This window comes from Mobula birostris, chromosome 5, assembly GCF_030028105.1.
Source record: "Mobula birostris isolate sMobBir1 chromosome 5, sMobBir1.hap1, whole genome shotgun sequence".
Taxonomy (NCBI): Eukaryota; Metazoa; Chordata; class Chondrichthyes; order Myliobatiformes; family Myliobatidae; genus Mobula; species Mobula birostris.
Genome location: NC_092374.1, coordinates 181,453,712 through 181,472,971, shown reverse-complemented (window position 1 = coordinate 181,472,971; position 19,260 = coordinate 181,453,712). Strand labels below are relative to the sequence as shown.

Below are 19,260 nucleotides of genomic sequence, written 5' to 3'. Positions count from 1 at the left end.
CACAGAGACACACGTTACTGATTTAAACTGGGCAACCACACAGCATACCACTGAATCCAATCCTGGACAAAAGCCTCCAAATGTAGCGCCCCGGCCAGCTTCAGGGTCGCTCAGCTCACTGTCGTCTAGGAAAACAGCCCTCAGCCCTGTCAAACTGGGTAATAGTTTGTGTGGATGCTGTGTGATGTACCCCATCACGCCAAATAACAGACAATACACCAGATACGATTAAATGAATTACAATTTATAGATATTACTGGAACTATATAATTAATGGAGAATAAAATATAAAAGGAAAATAGAAGGTGCCACACTTATCAAAGTTCAATATCTTCGTGCACAAACAATTGGAGCTCAGGACCCTCCTTCTTCACCCTGTGACCCCTCGGAGCACCTCGACCTGCTACTTGGGACCAACAATGGTGGTCGACCAGACACTCCACACGAGTCCGTCTCCATCTCCTCTCCTCGCCAAACACCCTGGACCTCAGACTCCTGCTCAGGGTCCAACCCCGTTAGCAGACTCACAGCACCTGGTACATCCTCTGTCTCTCTATCTCTCGCCTTCTCTCCAAAAACCCGTGCATCACACTAACTTACAGATACACAGAAAGAATAACATCTATCCCAATTGGTTTGTTCTTCCTCTTATCAATAACATAATCCAAACAAACTGCTAGCAGGAGGACTTTCTCAGCAGTTAACGTAACAAAGAAGCCATTTCAATTATAACATAACAAATTTTAATTAGCCTGCACAGTAACATAAAAGAAGAAACCTCCTTACATATAATTACCTCATCATGTCAGACAAACCTCTTAAAGTAAATCCCAACCCAACGTTCGTGGTTGTGAATCCTGTACATTTCCACCAATTAAATTATCCTACAATTGCTGTACTGTATGCACTTCAGCAAGACTTCCAAATTCCAGGAGCTTTTTTTCATGTGTATTGCATAGACAATCAGTATTGAAGGGTGGACATTGCTGTTGTGTAACTGCACAGGGTTCAAGATTAACACTGAAGAATCAATACAAAGACACCATTGTTATGGGTCAGGCTGGTAACCCAAAGAAAACTTTTCAGCTTGTATTGTGGGAGATATTTCAACTGATTTGAATTATGAATTGAAAGATCAAATACAGGTGATTCCAAAAAACATGGTGCATGATCAGGAAATTTCATGATGATTTTCATGATCAGCAGCCCAAAATCCATCAGATACACCCAAAAGTACTCAGGAAGCAAAATCTTTGTGACCAGTGTAACTGCTGCTCTTGTCACATCCTGAACAACAAATGCATAAAAAAAAGCAACCACACAAATTGTACAGCGGCTCCTCTTTCAGTGATTGGCCTCTCACTGCCCTGGTCAGCTCACTACAGGTAGGATGTGGATACTATAGAGAGAGTATCGAGGAGATTTACAAGGATGTTGCCTGGATTGGAGAGGGTACCTTATGAGAATAGGTTGAGTGAACTTGGCCTTGTCTCCTTGGAGCGATGAAGGATGACAGGTGACTTGATAGAGGTGTACAAGATGATGAGAGGCATTGATCGTGTGGATACCCAGAGGCTTTTTCCCAGGGCTGAAATGGCTAATACGAGAGAACACAGTTTTAAGGTGCTTGGAAGTAGGTACTGAGGGGATGTCAGGGGTAAGTGTTTCACACACAGTGTGGTGGGTGTGTGGAATGCACTGCTGGTGGTGGCGGTGGAAGCAGAGACAGTAGAGTCTTTTGAGAGACACTTAGATGGCTACTTGGAGCTTAAAAATAGAGGTTATGCACTAGGGAAATTTGCGGCAATTTCTGGAGCAGGTTACATGTTTAGCACAATATTGTGGGCCGAAGAGCCTGTAATGTGCTGTAGATTTCTTTGTTTCCATGTTTATTCACATTTAGGGGACGATCCTGAGTCAACGTGTCACGTCATCTGGAAATACTGTGTCCTGAAATGTAACAACGAGATGTTTCCAATAGTAGATTCCCATCCACAGGAATGAAACACATATTTACTGTTTTCATGGACAATATTTCTCAGCCATTTTAAAGTGTCTGAGGAGATCCGGATGCAGCAACAACTTCACGCAAATCATGGCATCCTTCAAATTGAGGCACTACGACAAAGAGAAGAATTTTTGTTATATGATGTGATCAAATGATTATGCTCATATAGCAGCAGCAGGAAAACAGATGGCAAACAGAGACAGAAACCGCAAAATGGACAATACACAGGAGATAATGTGATGGGTCTAAATTAACAACCATCCTCACAAGCACGTGCATATTGGATGGAATTAAAATTACAATGAAGAAAATTCAAATAAATCATCAAATTCTGGTGAAACAACCATTTCTCAGCTTTCTGTTCAAGGAGTCCTGCAGACGTGAGACCTCTTCTTCCTCACACAAAATGAACATGATTATAAGATTTAATACTTACAGCGATATGTTGCAAGGAACAACGAGATGACTGTAACACAGCTGACTATCAGCGCAGTAGGTACAGTCCATGTATAAATGCTGGTGTGACAACTTTGTTCTGTAAATGTATAACATTGAATACACTGAGTTCACAATGGACATCTCACATGGGAAAATATAAAAACCTGCATTAATGTAGCTTTTTACTGTGTAAACCATTCCAGAGAATTTCTCAGGAGCATTATCAAACAAAGCTTGATGCTGAATTATCTAAAAGAACATAAAAGTCTGCAGAGAAACAAGCAGTCTGTTGGAGGGTTGATGAACATCTGTGGGGGAAAGGAACTGTCAACTTTTCTGCTTGAAACTGTGCATCAGGACGAAAGAGATACTGAATATAAAGGAGAGAGGGGGAAGAAGTGAGACAGGAGCCATTTGCTGATTGATGCATCAAGGAGGGGTGAAGCATGAAAGGCAGATTGAGCAAAGTGGGGGGAGGGAAAGAGAGGGATGGCATTGGCAGTCAGATGAATGATAGACGGAAACAGACAGAAAATGAAGAGGCAGGTGTAGCCAGGTGTGGGGCAGGAGGGTAAATGTGAAGACAAAGAGGAGGGAAATAAGCTTTAACACGAATGCAACCAGTGCAGGAAAATGAGCAAGGAAGGGGATAATGGCAGCCATTAGGGGAGAGGGGATGAGCAGCTGGACACAAAGACTGATGGGGGAAACAGTGGTGCTGGGTGATCAACATGTCCTTGATGGCAGAAGGTCTCGTTCCATGCTCTCTCTCCCTGTGACTCCGGCAGGAGAATTAGTCTGGAAATAGCACTGCTGTGAGCTGGAATTGACTTTACGGAGAGAATGGCCTTCTGTGTCGCAAAGATATATGGAATTAATTTATGTACAATACCATGTAAGCAAGCACTGTTGTAAACTTACTGCTTTGCTGAATCTTCTCCATCAAAATAGTGACCAAAATGAGGATCACAATCATATCATTCAAGCAAGTGGAAGAGTGAGAATCTATGAAATACAAATGATAATTGGTTTGGAATATATGGTTTTATCTTTAAATCTGTAAATGTTATTAAATAGGCAAATTGCTCCATACTTTTCTTTTCTTGGAATTCCTCAGTAAACAAGCAGCTGGACTTCTGAATGACAACTGGTGCAACAATGGCCAGAAGATGAACACCCACCATGCATAATGCAACAGTGGGGATAAAGTTGGCACCTGGAGAGCAAAGATTCGACAATATTGGCTGGTTATTCCTCTGGGAAATTAAACTGATGAGCAGCACCAAGAGAAGTCACAAGCACAGGATTACGCATTTTATACACGTCTTCTAGGGATATTGTTGACTGCATTTGTTCTCTTTGACATTTTGCCCTGTGCTTCACAACAGGTAAATCTTGTTCACATTAAGCAGTACAAACCTAATCCATCTACTCTCAATAAGACCAGAAGACATAGGAGCAAAATTAGGCTATTCGGCAAATTGAGTCTGCTCCGCCATTCCTTCATGGATGAATTCCCTCTACCCCATTCTCCTGCCTTATATCCATAACCTTTGACACCCTGACTAATCAAGACCCTATCAAAACCCACTGTAAATATACACAATCACTTGGCCTCCACAGCCACCCGTGGCAATGAATTCCACAGATTCACCACCATCATTTAATTATTTATGGTTTTATTACTATTTAATTATTTACGGTGCAACTGTAACGAAAACCAATTTCGCCCGGGATCAATAAAGTATGACTCCTACTACTACTACTACTACTAAATTCCCATCCTGTTCTAAATGGATGTCCCTCTATTCTGAAGATGTGCCCCCTGGTCCTGGACTCACCCATTATGGGAAACATCCTCTCCACTTCCACTCTATGTGGGTCTCTCAATATTTGATAAGTTTCAATGAGACTCCCTTCATGCTTCTAAACTCCAGTGAGTAGAGGCCCAGAGCCATCAAATGCTCCTCACAAGTTAACTCTTTCATTCCCTGAATATTTCTCACGAACCTCCTTTGGACCCTCTCCAATGCCAGAATATCAATTCTTAGATAAGAGGAACAAAACTGCTCACAATACTGAGTGTGGTCTGATTGATGTCATACAAGACTTGCTTTTATATTCTAGTGCATTCGAAATGAATGTTAACATTACATTATCCTTCCTTACCACGGACTCAACCTGCAAGTTGACCATTAGGGAGTCATGCACAAGTCGCTTTGCACCTCTGAATTTTGAATTTTCTCCCCATTTAGAAAATATTCTACACCTTTATTCATTTTACCAAATTGCATGACCATACACTTCCCTGGACTATATTCCATCTGCACTTTTCCCATTCACACAATCTGCTGAAGTCCACCTGCAGACTCCCTGCTTCCTCAATACTACCTGCCCCCACCCCACCTATCTTTGTATTGTCCACAAACCTGGCCAGAAAGCCATCGATTCTGTCATCCAAGTCATTGACATATAATGTGAAAAGCAGTCCTAATACTGACCCCTGCAAAATGACACTAACCACCGGCAGCAGACCAGAAAAGGCCCACTTTATTCCCACTCTTTGCCTCCTGCCAGTCAGCCAAACTTCTATACATGCTCGTATCTTTTCTGAAACATCATGTTATGCAGCTGCATGTGCAGGATCTTGTCAAAGGCCTTCTGAACATCCACTGGCTCATCTTTGTCTACCCTGCTTGTTGTTGCCTCGAAGATTTTGAGAGGCAAGACCTCCAAATGAGGAAACCATGCTGTCTTTGGCCTATTTTATCATGTGCCACCAAGTACCCAAAATCTTCATCCTTAATAATGGACTCCAACATCTTCCCAACGACTGAAGTCAGGCTAACTGCCTTATATTTCTTTTTCACTGCCTCCCTCCCTCCCTCCTTAAAAGAGAGGAAGAACATTTTCAATTTTCCAGTCCTCTGGAACATTCTTGAAAGGTCATTATAAATGCCCCCACAATCGCTTCAGCTACCTCTTTCAGAACGCTGGGGCATAGTCTATCTGGTCCAGGTGACTCGTCTTCCTTCAGGCTTTTTATCTTCCCAAGCATCTTCTCCTTAGTAATAGCAACTACACTCACTCCTGCCTCCTAACACTCTTGAATTTCAGGCATATTGCTAGAAGACTGGCACAAAATACTTATTTAGTTGGTCTCTCATTACTACATCTCCAGCATAATTTTTGAGTGGTCAGGTATCTACTCTCACATCTCTTTTACTTTTTATATATCTGAAAAATGAATTAATATCCTTTTATACTAGTGGCTGGCTTACATTCCTTTTCCATCTTTTCTCTCCTTATGGCTTTGTTTATAGACAATAGACGATAGGAGCAGGAGTAGGCCATTTGGGCCTTTGAGCCAGCACCGCCATTCACTGTGATCATGGCTGATCATCCACAATCAGTACCCCATCCCGCCTTCTCCCCATATCCCTTGATTCCGTTATCTTTAAGAGCTCTATCTAACTCTTTCTTGAAAGCATCCAGAGAATTGGCCTCCACTGCCTTCTGAGGCAGAGCCCACCGTTTAGTTGCCCTCTGATTTCTAAAAGCTTCTCAATCTTCTAACTTCCACCTAAATTTTGCTACATTATATCCCCTTTTCTTTTTATACTACGCCTGTCTTCCCTCGTCAGCCACAGTTGCCCCATCCTCCCTTTAGAATAGTTCATCTTTTGGATTCACCTATCCTGCACCTTCTGAATTGCTCCCAGAAACTCCAGCCATTGCTGTTCTGTCATCATCCCTGCTTGTGTCCCCTTCCAATCAACTTTAGCCATCTCCTCTCTCTCATGCCTCTGTAATTCCATTCACTCTACTTTAATACTGAAAGGTCTGTCTTTATCTCCTCCCTCTCAAACTGTAGCATGAATTTTACCAAAATGGAACCTGTGCCTTCAACTTATACTCATGTAACCTGCTCACAAAGGCCCAGTTTAGGTTTTTATCAGAATCATTTGCTTTCAGATCTCATCATGGCCTTCAGATCTCAACATTGACAAGAGAGATGAATGCCAGAGGCCTGCTCTTGACATCAAGGCACCTTTGATGAGGCCCTTGCAAAACTGAAGTCCAGAAGAATCAAGGGTAAAGTATCTCTCCACTGCTTGGAGTCATAGGTCACACAAAGATAGATGGATGTATTTGCTCAAAGTCAATCATTCCTACTTTCGGACATAATCTCAGGAGTTTGTCGGAGTGGTATCGGACATCAGAAAATTTGAAATCAGCATGTTCACTTATATTTGTAACTCCTCAGAACATCATACAGCTCATGTCTGTATACACAAATACAGAGTGATGTGGCAAATCACATTTGCACAAGACAAGAATCAGGTAAAAACCATCTCCACAAAGAGAGTCTAAGAACACTAGAATGTCAATGTTTGGGGAACTGGTGATAATTTTTTCAGCTTTTGTCTGTCACCAGCCATGACAGTTTAAAATGTTTAAGTGCAGCAGCCACACAAATACTGTTGCTGCAAGATCAGGGCAAAGGCTGAGCATTCTGAAATGAGTTTACCTACAAAGCACAAGTTGTGAATATGGTGGAATAGTGTTCATTTGTCCAGTTCAGTGACAATCAATACAGCACAAAGCAGTTAGTTTCATTGATACCCATCCACCATTGGAAACATTTGCGGCTCCCACCAATAATTCTTGGTGCAATGTGTATGACGTAATAATTGGCTGTGGCTATTCTTACTCCACTAGCAACCTGCAAATCTGCAACCTCTACCACCAGGGACCACAAGTACATGGACACACTCCTACTTCCAGATCCCCTCCAGGTCAGTCATCATCCTGAATGACATTCTCATGCACTGATAGTGTGACGGCCACACTGAAGATGACACCAGCATCACGAACATGACACAAGCTAGAAATGGACTGAATGTCAGAACATTGAAAAAGATTCAGGAGCTCACTCGCACCAGTACAGGAGTGAGATGTTGGAATTCCCCACCCAGTCAGTATTGTTCAAAATCCTTAAGTTCAAGGTACATTTATTGTCAAATTATGTATAACATATATAGCCCAGAGATTCATCTTCGTGTACGCTGCCACAAAACAAAACCTTAATAGAATCGATGAAAAAGCCCACAGCAGGGAACATCAAACATCCAATGTGCGAAAAAAAAACCAAATCGTGCAAACAATATAAAGAGTAAACAAATAACATGTGGCAAATTAACCACAGCCCTGAAAGTGAGACCACAGCCACCGGACAGTTCATCGCTGAGGCGAGTGCAGGGGGTCAAGACTCCGGCACCTCACACCCAAGGATAGTAGTGAGAAGAGAGGGAGACAAGTCAGGTGCTGACAGATGGAACCACAGCATTGTAAGATATAGGGGCAGAATGAGGCCATTTGGCCCATCGAGTCTGCTCTGCCATTTCATCACGGCTGATCCAATGTTCCACTCAGCCCCAGTCACTTGCCTTCTCCCCGTATTCCTTCATGTCCTGAGCAATCACGAAAGCAACCTCTGCCTTAAACTTACGTATAGATTTGACCTCCACAGCTGCATATGCCAAAGACTTTCATAGATTCTCCACTCTCCGCCTAAAGAAATTCATCCTCGTCTCCGTTCTAAAAAGAATGCCCCTCTATTCTGAGGCTGTGTCCTCTGGTCCTACACTCTCCCACCACAGGAAACATCCTCTCCACATCCACTCTATTAAGGCATTTCACCATTTGATAGGATTCAAAGAGGTCGCCCCTCGTTCTTCTGAATTCCTGCAATTATGAGCCCAGCACCATCAAAAGCTCTTCATACGCCAAGCCATTCATTCCTGGAATCATTTCTGTGAACCTCCTTTGAACACTCCCCAGTTTCAGCACATTCAGCACATCCTTTCTTAGATAAGGGGCCCAACACTGCTCACAATACTTCAAGTGAGACCTCACCAGTTCTTCATAAGGTCTCAACATTACATCCGTGATTTTATATTCTAGTCCTTGAAATAAATGCAAACATCACATTTGCCTTCCTCACCACAGACTCACCCTGCAAAGTAACCTTTAGGGATTCCTGCTCAAGGATTCCCAAGTCCCTTTACACCTGTTTTTTTTTGTATCTTCTCTCCATTTGAGAGCGTTGTGGATATTCGGAAGGGGAGTCAGAGGTTACAGTGGCACATCAATAGGATATAGAACTGGGCTGAGAAGTGGCAGATGGACTTCAACCCAGGCGAGTGTGAAGTAGTTCATTTTGGTTGGTCAAATTTGAAGACAGAATATAATATTAATGCTAAGACTTTAGGAAGTGTGGAGCATCCGAGAGATCTTTGCGTCCATGTCCATAGGAAACTCAAATCTGCTGCACAGATTGACAGTGTTGTTAGGAAGGTGTATGGTGTGTTGGCATTCATCAACCATGGGATTAAGTTCAAGAGCAGTGAGGTAATGTTACAGATATATAAGACCTTAGTCAGACTCCACTTGGAATACTGTGTTCAGTTCAGGTCACCTTACTTCAGGAAGGATATGGATAATATGGAGAGAGTGCAGAGGAGATTTACAAAGGTTTTGCCTGGATTGGAGGGCGTCCTTTATGAGAATAGTTTGAGAGAACTTTGCCTTTTCTCCTTGAAGTGACGAAGGATGAGAGGTGACCTGATAGAGGTGTACAAGATGATGAAAGTTATTGGTTGCGTGGATAGCCAGACACTTTGTCCCAGGGCTGAAATGGTTAACACGAGGTGGCATAGTTTTAAGGTGCTTGGAAATCGGTACCGAGGGGATGTCAGGGGTAAGTTTTTCACACAGAGAGTGGTAGGTCCGTGGAATTCACTGGCATTGGAATCCACTACTATTGTATCTGGCGGTGGTGGAAACAGATACAATAGGGTCTTTTAAGAGACTCTTAGATAGGTCCATGGAGCTTAAAAAACATAGCAGGCTATGTGCTAGGGAAATTCTAGGCAGTTTCTAGAGTAGGTTACATTGTCAGCAAAACATTGTGGGCTGAAGGGCCTGTAATGTGCAGTAGATTTCTATGTTCTATGCTAGTTAACAATCATCACTTGTTCTACCGAAGAACATGACCATACACTTACCGACTCTATTCCGCCTGCTATTTCTTTGCCCATTTTCCTAGTGTGTCCAAGTCCTTCTGTAGCCTCTCTACTTCCTCAAAACTACCTGCTCCACCACATATCTTCATATTGTCAGCAAACTTTGCAACAAAGTTATCAATTCCAAAATCCAAATCAGTGACATATAATGTAAAAAGAAACAGTCCCAAAACAGACCCCTGTGGAACACCACTAGCCACAGACAGCCAGCCAGAAAAGGCTCTCTTTATTCCCACTCTTTGCCTCCTGCCAATCACCCACTGCTCCATCCATGCTAGAATCTTTTCTGTAATACCATGGGCTTGTAGCTTGTTAAGCAGCCTCATGTGTGGCACCTTGTCAGAGGCCTTCTGAAAATCCAAGTACACAACATCAACTGATTATCCTTTGTCTATCCTGCTTGTCATTTCTTCAAAGAATTCCAACAGATTTGTCAGGAAAGATTTTCCCTTGAGGAAACTCTGGCTTATTTTATCATATGACTCCAATACCCCGAGTATCCTGAATAATCAACCCTAACATTTTCCAACCACTGAGCTCAGACTAACTGGCCTATGAATTTCTTTCTTCTGCCTCTCTCTTTTCTTGAACAGTGGAGTAACATTTGCAATTTTCCAGTCTTCCAGAACTATTTGTGAATCTAGTGATTCTTGAACAATCATTGCTAATGTCTACACGATGTCTAAAGCCACCTCTTTCTGAACGGTAGGATGTTTACATCTGGTCCAGGTGACTTATCTACCCTCAGATCTTTCAGTTTCCCAATAACCTTCTCTCTACTTATGGTAACTTCACACATTTCATGACCCCTGACACCTGGATCTTCCACCATATGCGTGGTGTTTTCCACAATGAGGGCTGATGCAAAATACGTATAGAGTTCGTCCACCATTTCCTTGTCCCCCATTTTACCTCACCAGCATCATTTTCCAGTGGTCCGTTATCCACTCTTGCCTCTCTTTTACACTTCATGTATCTAAAGAAACTGTAGGTATAATCTTTAATATTATGGGCCAGCTTACAATTCATCCGGTCGACTGCAATTTTGCCTGGTCAGCAGACTCTCCTCACTACAGATTGTTTGTTTGTAAACCAGCTATCTCATCTTCAGCACCATTCTCGGCCTTTCCTACAATACCTCTTGTACTGAAATATATATAGCTCAGGACACTACTCGCACCATGCTCGCACCGCTTTTTAAAAAAGGAGCGAGAGAGAAACCGGGGAATTATAGACCGGTAAGCCTGACATCGGTGGTGGGGAAAATGCTAGAGTCAGTTATCAAAGATGTGATAACAGCACATTTGGAAAGCGGTGAAATCATCGGACAGAGTCAGCATGAATTTGTGAAAGGAAAATCATGTCTGACGAATCTCATAGAATTTTTTGATGGTGTATCTAGTAGAGTGGATAGGGGAGAACCAGTGGATGTGGTATATTTGGATTTTCAAAAGGCTATTGACAAGGTCCCACACAGGAGATTAGTGTGCAAACTTAAAGCACATGGTATTGGGGGTATGGTATTGATGTGGATAGAGAATTAGTTGGCAGACAGGAAGCAAAGAGTGGGAATAAACGGGACCTTTTCAGAATGGCAGGCAGTGACTAGTGGGGTACCGCAAGACTCAGTGCTGGGACCCCAGTTGCTTACAATATATATAAATGACTTAGACGAGGGAATTAAATGCAGTATCTCTAAGTTTGTGGATGACACAAAGCTGGGCGGCAGTGTTAGCTGTGAGGAGGATGCTAAGAGGATGCAGGGTGACTTGGATAGGTTAGGTGAGTGGGCAAATTCATGGCAGATGCAATTTAATGTGGATAAATGTGAGGTTATCCACTTCGGTGGCAAGAACAGGAAAACAGATTATTATCTGAATGGTGGCCGATTAGGAAAATGGGAGCTGCAACAAGACCTGGGTGTCATTATACACCAGTCATTGAAAGTGGGCATGCAGGTACAGCAGACGGTGAAAAAGGCGAATGGTATGCTGGCATTCATAGCAAGAGGATTCGAGTACAGAAGCAGGGAGCTACTACTGCAGTTGTACAAGGCCTTGATGAGACCACACCTGGAGTATTGTGTGCAGTTTTGGTCCCCTCACCTGAGGAAAGACATTCTTGCCATAGAGGGAATACAAAGAAGGTTCACCAGATTGATTCCTGGGATGGCAGAACTTTCATATGATGAAAGACTGGATCGACTAGGCTTATACTCTCTGGAATTTAGAAGATTGTGGGGGGATCTTATTGAAAAGTATAAAATTCTAAAGAGATTGGACAGGCTAGATGTAGGAAGATTGTTCCCGATGTTGGGGAAGTCCAGAACAAGGGGTCACAGTTTGAGGATAAAGGGGAAGCCTTTCAGGACCGAGATGAGGAAAAACTTCTTCACACAGAGAGTGGTGAATCTGTGGAATTCTCTGCCACAGGAAACAGTTGCGGCCAGTTCATTGGCTATATTTAAGAGGGAGTTAGATATGGCCCTTGTGGCTAAAGGGATCAGAGGGTACGGAGAGAAGGCAGGTACAGAGTTCTGAGTTGGATGATCAGCCATGATCATACTGAATGGCGGTGCACGCTCAAAGGGCCGAATGGCCTATTCCTGCACCTATTTTCTATGTTTCTATGTTTCTATGCTCAACCTTGTGATTCCTAACTTTGAGGTCTTACCAACATCTGCCTCCACAACCTCTCCACTAACTGTTCTGACACTCTGGTTCCCATTCCCCTGCAATGCTAGTTTAAACCCCACCATTCAGCAAACTTTCCCGCTAGGGTAATAGTCCCCCTCTAGTTCAGGTGCAAACCGACCTTGGAAGAGAGCCCAATGATCCAAAAATCTTATACCCTCTCTCCTACACTAACCCCTTAGCCACGTAGTAAACTGTATAATCTTCCAGATCTGCCCTCACGAGCACGTGGCACAGGTAGCAATCCTGAGTTCACAACCCTAGAGTTCTGTCCTTTAACTTAGCACCTAACTCCCTGAACTCCCTGTGTAGAACCTTGTCACTCATCCTACCCATGTCATTGATACCTACATGGACCAAGACTTCTGGCTGTTCACCCTCCCACTTAATGAAGTGGTGTTTTGTGCCCAGGTTGGATCAGTCAATGTGCATGCCAAGGAAATCTGTGCTCTTCACACTCTCCGTGGCATAGCCATTGATATCCAATGGAGAGTGGTCAACCTGTGCCTTCCTGAAGTCCACAATCGTCTCTTTGTCTTGTCCATATTAAGACTCAGGTGTTGTTCTCACACCATTTGACAAGCCTTTCTACCCCATCTCTGTCTGCGAACTCATCGTTTCTGATGAGACCAACCACTGCTGTATCGTCAACAATCTTGATGATGTGCTTTGAGCTGGATCTGGCAGTGCAGTCATGAGTCGCATGATACTATAATAATTTTTCTGGTAAACTCGGTCCGTTTAAAGGATGTATGTAAAAACAGAACCAGGTGATCTTAAGGTGAATACAGGAACTGGAGCCCTAGAGTGTGAAAGGGAGTGTCAAAATGGGCCCAGGTCAATGGATGGGGAGCATGGGAACTGGAGCCCATGAATGGGTGACAGCACTGGAATTGGAACCCCTCTGAATGGAAAGGGAGTTCTGACACTCGAGCCCTAATGGGTGGATGGGAAAATCAGTAACCTTCACCTGGTGAGCTAATAGCCAAACCACTGGGATTTCTGAATTAGATAGGGATCATTGGAACTTTACTGCAATCAGGATGTTTTGCGTGTACTCAAAGACATAATCATACTATTGACTCTCTAATGGCAAATAATGCATCGGTCAAAGGACCATTCACCTGTTATGCATTAATACTTTTATGACTCTCACCACTTAATCACTTGCATAATATGGTGCCAATTCAGTGTGTGTGTATATATATATATATATATTTATATATATTTTCCTTATTTATCTCCAATGTCTCTTCGTCTATACTTGCTCAACCTTTCATATGTTTGCCGAGTGCTTCTACTGGCACCCATGATTCTGAGAATATCTGGTGAAGGATTGTACAAACAGGATGCACCTGCACTGTTACTGTTTCTCAGTCTCCTGATTCATGATCTTGCAAAAGAAGATCACTTGTCACTCGTAACCACAGAAGCTTGTTGAAACTGCAGTTGAATTCATTTCCTTTCTTCTGACAGACTTTTATCTTTCTTCCTTAAAATAGGGTTGGTTTCTTTTCCATCACACTTTGAAGCTGTTTACCTGTGGCCACAATTACTGTTGAGGCATTCGGGCAGAAGGGTTTATCAGCCATGGTTTGCATGGTATCCAGGAGAAGGAAAATTCTGATCTCAAACCTCCGCTGCCTTGCAGCTATACCCACTAATGGGGAACGCTTCAGGAATAAAACCTGAGGGAAAATTCTGGAGCAGGAATTCCTCAGGTGATCCCATGTTGAGTCCACTGCTGACTGGCAACTCCTACAATACTGTTGATACCAAACTGTATCGGCCTCTGCCATTCTTTAGGTTCATCAGATGCATGAAGAGAGAGTTGCTACATTGGTAGCAGCTTGCTCTCCATATCACACTGCCCAGGCTTGCATATCTCGACAGCTAGACTGCAACATCTATGGTCGATCTTGACCAACAGAGGCCTCATTCTTTCCCTGTTGAAGCAAGATCCATTGATGTGCATGTCTCCTCACACTGGGCCTTCTACCGTGGGGATATGGGAGGAAACCAGATTTCCTGAGGGAAACGTATGCAGTCCCAGGGAGATTATACAATCAGAACTCAGGAAACATCAAGAGGTCAGGACTGAACCTGGGTCTCTGGAACTATGAGGTAGTAGTACCTATGTCAATCAGTGACTTTGTGGCTCTTTTTGAGCTGTGACCAAACTCTGAAGCAGACACTCTAGATTTCTCCTCCCTCGTGCCTTCAACACAAAACTCCACTTGAATAACTCATGAGCCAGTGGGATCGAAGACAGATTTCTACTTCAATTCTATTAGTTCACACAGGCTGCTCATCCATAAATTTATCGTTCCTATTTATATATTATTTCCAATCTTTAAACTTAATTTGCATCAAACACATAAACAGACACAATTTGAATTACATCCGCATGAACAGAAACTATTGGATGTGAGTGGTGCTGCCTCCTTTATATTACATTGCCACTCTTACCAATTTCTCACACTTAAAACAGAAAGAGTATTGTGAGCACCCAGATTGATCTCTTCCTGATCAATAGTGTCATAAAATACAGTAAGTTTATATATAAATGGCTTTGGGTTGTGGGGCACACACACACACAAGTGCTAGTGGCCAAACAGCTCTCACAACGTACAGGCAGATCTTATTTCTAAACATCCTAGACATAATGAAGTGATAGGGTTTACTATTTGTGGATTTACCTTTAATCCCAATCCATGAGGCAAGTGCAACAAAGGTAGCAGCAAGAAATAGAACTCTGCAAATCATCAAGCTCAAAAACGCTGTGGAGATACAAAACGAAAACAGTTCAAATCCATTGTCACCCAAGGGGACCTACTCTTTTCCTGTCTACTCTCTTGTTTTTAAAACCTCTACAAAAGGTTTTGAGAATTTCTTTGATCTGTTGCTAAAAGGCCATTTAATGCCCCCCTTTTCCACTCATAATGGAAGACTCTCATAGTTCCTCTATAAACTGCAAAGCTCTCATAGTTCCTCTATAAACTGCAAATCTCATAATAACAATTTGATAACAACCAGATAAAATGCCTCCTTTTTCTGTCACTCATTCATTGCTGCCTTAAATACTTGAGGTATAACAGGCAGTAACTAATTTTGGTAATGGATACTGAAATCTCCCAACATTTGACACATACCTCGCTTTGATTTCTTCTCCAAGCACCACTGAAGCAATGATCCACCAAGACGTACCAAAGAAAATACCAGCCCGAAGATCGATGCAATAATAATTATAGAGTCTTCACTGGAAATACCTTTAATTAAAATATTTACATAATAAATTACACAGTACCGGCAAAAGTGACCAGAAAAGCCCCTACATTAGTCACAAAGCAACTGTCGCGTTGAATTTCTTTAGGCAGTGAAAATGCCAGTCCTGCTTGGTTCTGATTTTCAAGATTTCAAACCCACAATGATTGATTTTTCTTTTTTGTGATTACTGTCAGAAACAGTTGCTATTCAAAGCAAGAATGGGTGGTGCATGTGATATTCTGTAACACCTGCATTAATAATGTTCCATGCACTTAGTTTTGCAGTGGGTTCAGTCAATAATCTACAGGTATTAAAAAAACTTAATAGCATCGACAAATTCCAATATGTTCCGAAAAGTTCCCAGATGATAGAATACCTCAAATGCAGTCATTTTTGCAATGTGGGACTTGCAATTAGAACTCAATGTAGTTCAATGTGAAAAAAACAGAGAATCAACTTTGTGACTATTGGTTGAGTGATATGTGTTCTTAAGCACTTCCCCTCTCTTCTGAACTGCGTGGACTGGTTAATATTATATCTTATCCACCATAGCAAAACAAACAGGACCTCAACTGACCATTCATTCTCACAGAGCACATTGTTCGCACTCCTGCAGGGTTTATCTGGGACTGTGTGCTGAAGGGATACTACAGATTCTCAGGGAACTATAAAATAGAACTGTGGGCATTTCACCCATTGGGAGCAGGTCCCAGAGACCGGGAGCAAGTTGTCAGTTGATGGAAAGTGGCTGAGAGTGACTCTCGAATCACACTGCAAACCTGGTGGGTAGGAAAGGCCCTTCCCCATGCTCTGTGAATCCATGAGTTAATTGGTTGGCAGCTGTGGACTGGCATGAGAAACATTTGGATCAGAATCCAACTGGAATTCAGAAACTGCAATGTTGTAAAATCAATGACCACTACCTCACTCAATCCGTTTCACAGAACAGCCCAGACTCCAACAACCCCAGTAAAGAATTTCTCCTGATCCTTCCTCTTTCTGAGTGACAACTAATTAACGATCCTGTCTCCCAGCCAGAAGTTACCCTCCCTCACCCTGTCAAAGCCGTTTTTAAGTCACAGTAACATTCCATTAAACCTGCTGTGTGCTCTCCTTGATACAGTGTGATATGAACAGGCTGAATTGCAAAGTTCAAAAAGATCATAAAGTTTGCTCTCAAGAGGACATTTACATCCATAAATGAAACTTACCTGGGAGATTTATGGTGTAACTTGCCTGGTCAGAGCTGACAGGATTAGTAGCAACGCAGGTGTACGTTCCACATTCACCTGTCAAGTCCGTCAAGATGACGAGGCTTCTGTTTTCATTAATTAGGCAGTGACGATGGGAGATTTTCCCTCCATTTCTCAGCCATTCATATTTCTGAGGATTTCCATCAACCTCACAGGTGAGTTGGATGGTGTAACCAGGGGCACTATAGCTCCTTATCAAAGTTTTCGACAGCTCATCTCGAGGAAAAAATATTAATGAATTATAATAGTTCATTCTTCACTTCCAATTAGCTCTCATTGCTTGAGATAAGAAGATTGGTGCATTTAGATAGAATGATTGCTCATCCACAGATCTAATGAAAAATGTTCACTCCCAACAAATTTACTGCTATTTTAACTAGATGACAGTTAATAAGATGTTGAGGTCATGAATAAGTGGAATTGGGGAACTGGATCACAATTTAAAGAAATATTTCCAAAATGTCACATCACCTTCTTAGTAATGCACTGCATTATGTTGTATTGGGTGCAGAAGAATCAATAATGTGTTTGCAACAAACTCAAAGGTTCAAAGTACAATTATTATCAAAGATTGTATAAATTATTCAACATGAGATTCATCTGGTTACAGGCAGCCATAAAACAAGAAGGGTGAAAGAACCCAATTTTTAAAAAAGCCAACACGCAATGTGCAGAGAAAGAAGAAAAACTAAACAAACCATACAAACAATAAAGCCATCATCAGCATTCAGAATGGAATTGAGGCCACAAACCCAGAGCCCGGAGCAGTCGGAACAGGCCCATAGGCTTAGTCTCAGTTCATCACACAGTGGGGCAAATTGGCACCAAGCTCACAGACACCAAGCCTGGAGCAGCTGGGCCCACGCTGGCCATTTCTAAATCGGCCTGGTGCTTTGATAGATCCAACCTCATTCCCAGTTTAAATGGATGGGATCTGAGACAATTCCACTCTAAGTTTTCTCTGCTCTCTCGAACTCTGACTTCATCTCGAACATGCCTCGACTGTGCTCTGATGCCATCTCTCACCTGCATGCCTCGACCCTCGGATCAGTCTCATCTTTGCTCACCTCTTCATTGTTTGTGGTGATTGTATCCCACAATTTTCCACACAAAAATCATTTATTAATAGAATATTTTGTTATATTACTGGCTTTGAAAACTGCCAGCAAGTTCTTGCCCAACTTCAGTAGTGCCATTTTAAACTGGAATTTAACTGGGTCAGAGTTAATTAAGTCATTGAAATAATAGTTTCTTCTCAGACAGAGTCCTTTCTGTCATTGATACCAGATGAATAAACACATGTCTGAGCACTGACAGCCAACTCTGTCCGTACTAAATTGTGATATTAAACTAATGCAATAATATGCCTGACAGAGGTAAAGTTTTAACGCTGGAACTTTTTCTTTGGGAATGCAGTTTACATAGAAATATCTTTATTAGAAGAACTTTCCTTTCCCCAATGAAGATAACTGATGCCAGGTTCCTTGGTCTATTGATGAACATTGGGAGTGGACGATGGGGGTGCTGCACCCCCTCGATCATAGCAAGGACTAGGCCTCAAGCCTGTCTGCAGCCATGCAGGAGAGAGACATCCGAGTTGCTGCTGCCCTCCAGTGTTCGCTCAGCAGAAGACGAGCAGTATACTGTTCGACTAGACTGCTGCAACATTCGTGGACTCAGGGACTTCAACTATATAGCTATATGTATATATATTTTCTCTTTTTGACTGTATTTTACTGCTATTGTTACATGTCAATGTTTTTTTACCCCGTAAGCATCATTTTAGGCGCCTAGACGAAGCAAGTGGATGACATCATTAACAAAATGCGGAGAGGTTGCTGGAACATTCAGTAGGTAAGGGACAGCGAACTGCGAGCTACCAGCGGGAGAGCGAGCTGACTGGAGTTAGTTGAAGAGTTCGCTACAGCTGTGGGTGAGTCTAATACTTCTCCATGTCCAGAAGATTGTGATAATTAGCAGCATACAGTGCATATTGGATACGTGACTGTCACTTTGTAGAATCCATACTGTACTTGGATTTCTGGAGTACCCTGTGGCAGACATCCCACCCCTCCCGGAACTTCCGGGAGTCTCCCACATATTAATAGTGGCTCCCTGATGCCTGCAAATTATATACAATATCATGGAAATTAATTTTTTGAGAGCGAGCGAGAGAAAAGCAAGAGAGAGCGTGAGAGCGCACGAGCGACCACGAGAGAGAGAGAGAGAGAGAGAGAGAGCGAGAGCACGCCATGGCAGAGTGTTCCAAAAAAAAAATAAAACATACGTTACCCCAGACTACACTGAAGTGTACCCCTGCCTAATAGGGGTCAAAAATAATGACAGTGTTGCTCGCTGCACTGTTTGCAACAATGACTTTTCTATTGCCCATGGTGGGTTAAGACTGTAAAAGACATGTTGAGGTGAGTTTAACAGGTGTCATTCATTCATTAGCATAGCTAACGTTATTTAAACTAGCTGGCCAGCTGCTAAGGAGCTACCCTATTGCAGAC

At 42.5% G+C, this 19,260-nt stretch overlaps 1 protein-coding gene across 1 annotated transcript; it reads right to left on the bottom strand.

The window, feature by feature from the left end:
* Positions 1-261: 261 nt before the first annotated feature.
* LOC140198102 (uncharacterized) lies at positions 262-18,892 on the bottom strand. Its single transcript, XM_072259007.1, has 7 exons — positions 16,706-18,892; positions 15,380-15,496; positions 14,927-15,007; positions 3,540-3,662; positions 3,368-3,451; positions 2,445-2,543; positions 262-2,118 (listed from the first exon to the last, which is right to left on the bottom strand). The coding sequence occupies exons 1-7, from the start codon at positions 16,998-17,000 to the stop codon at positions 2,048-2,050; spliced, it is 870 nt and encodes a 289-aa protein (XP_072115108.1). The 5' UTR covers positions 17,001-18,892; the 3' UTR covers positions 262-2,047.
* Positions 18,893-19,260: the final 368 nt, after the last annotated feature.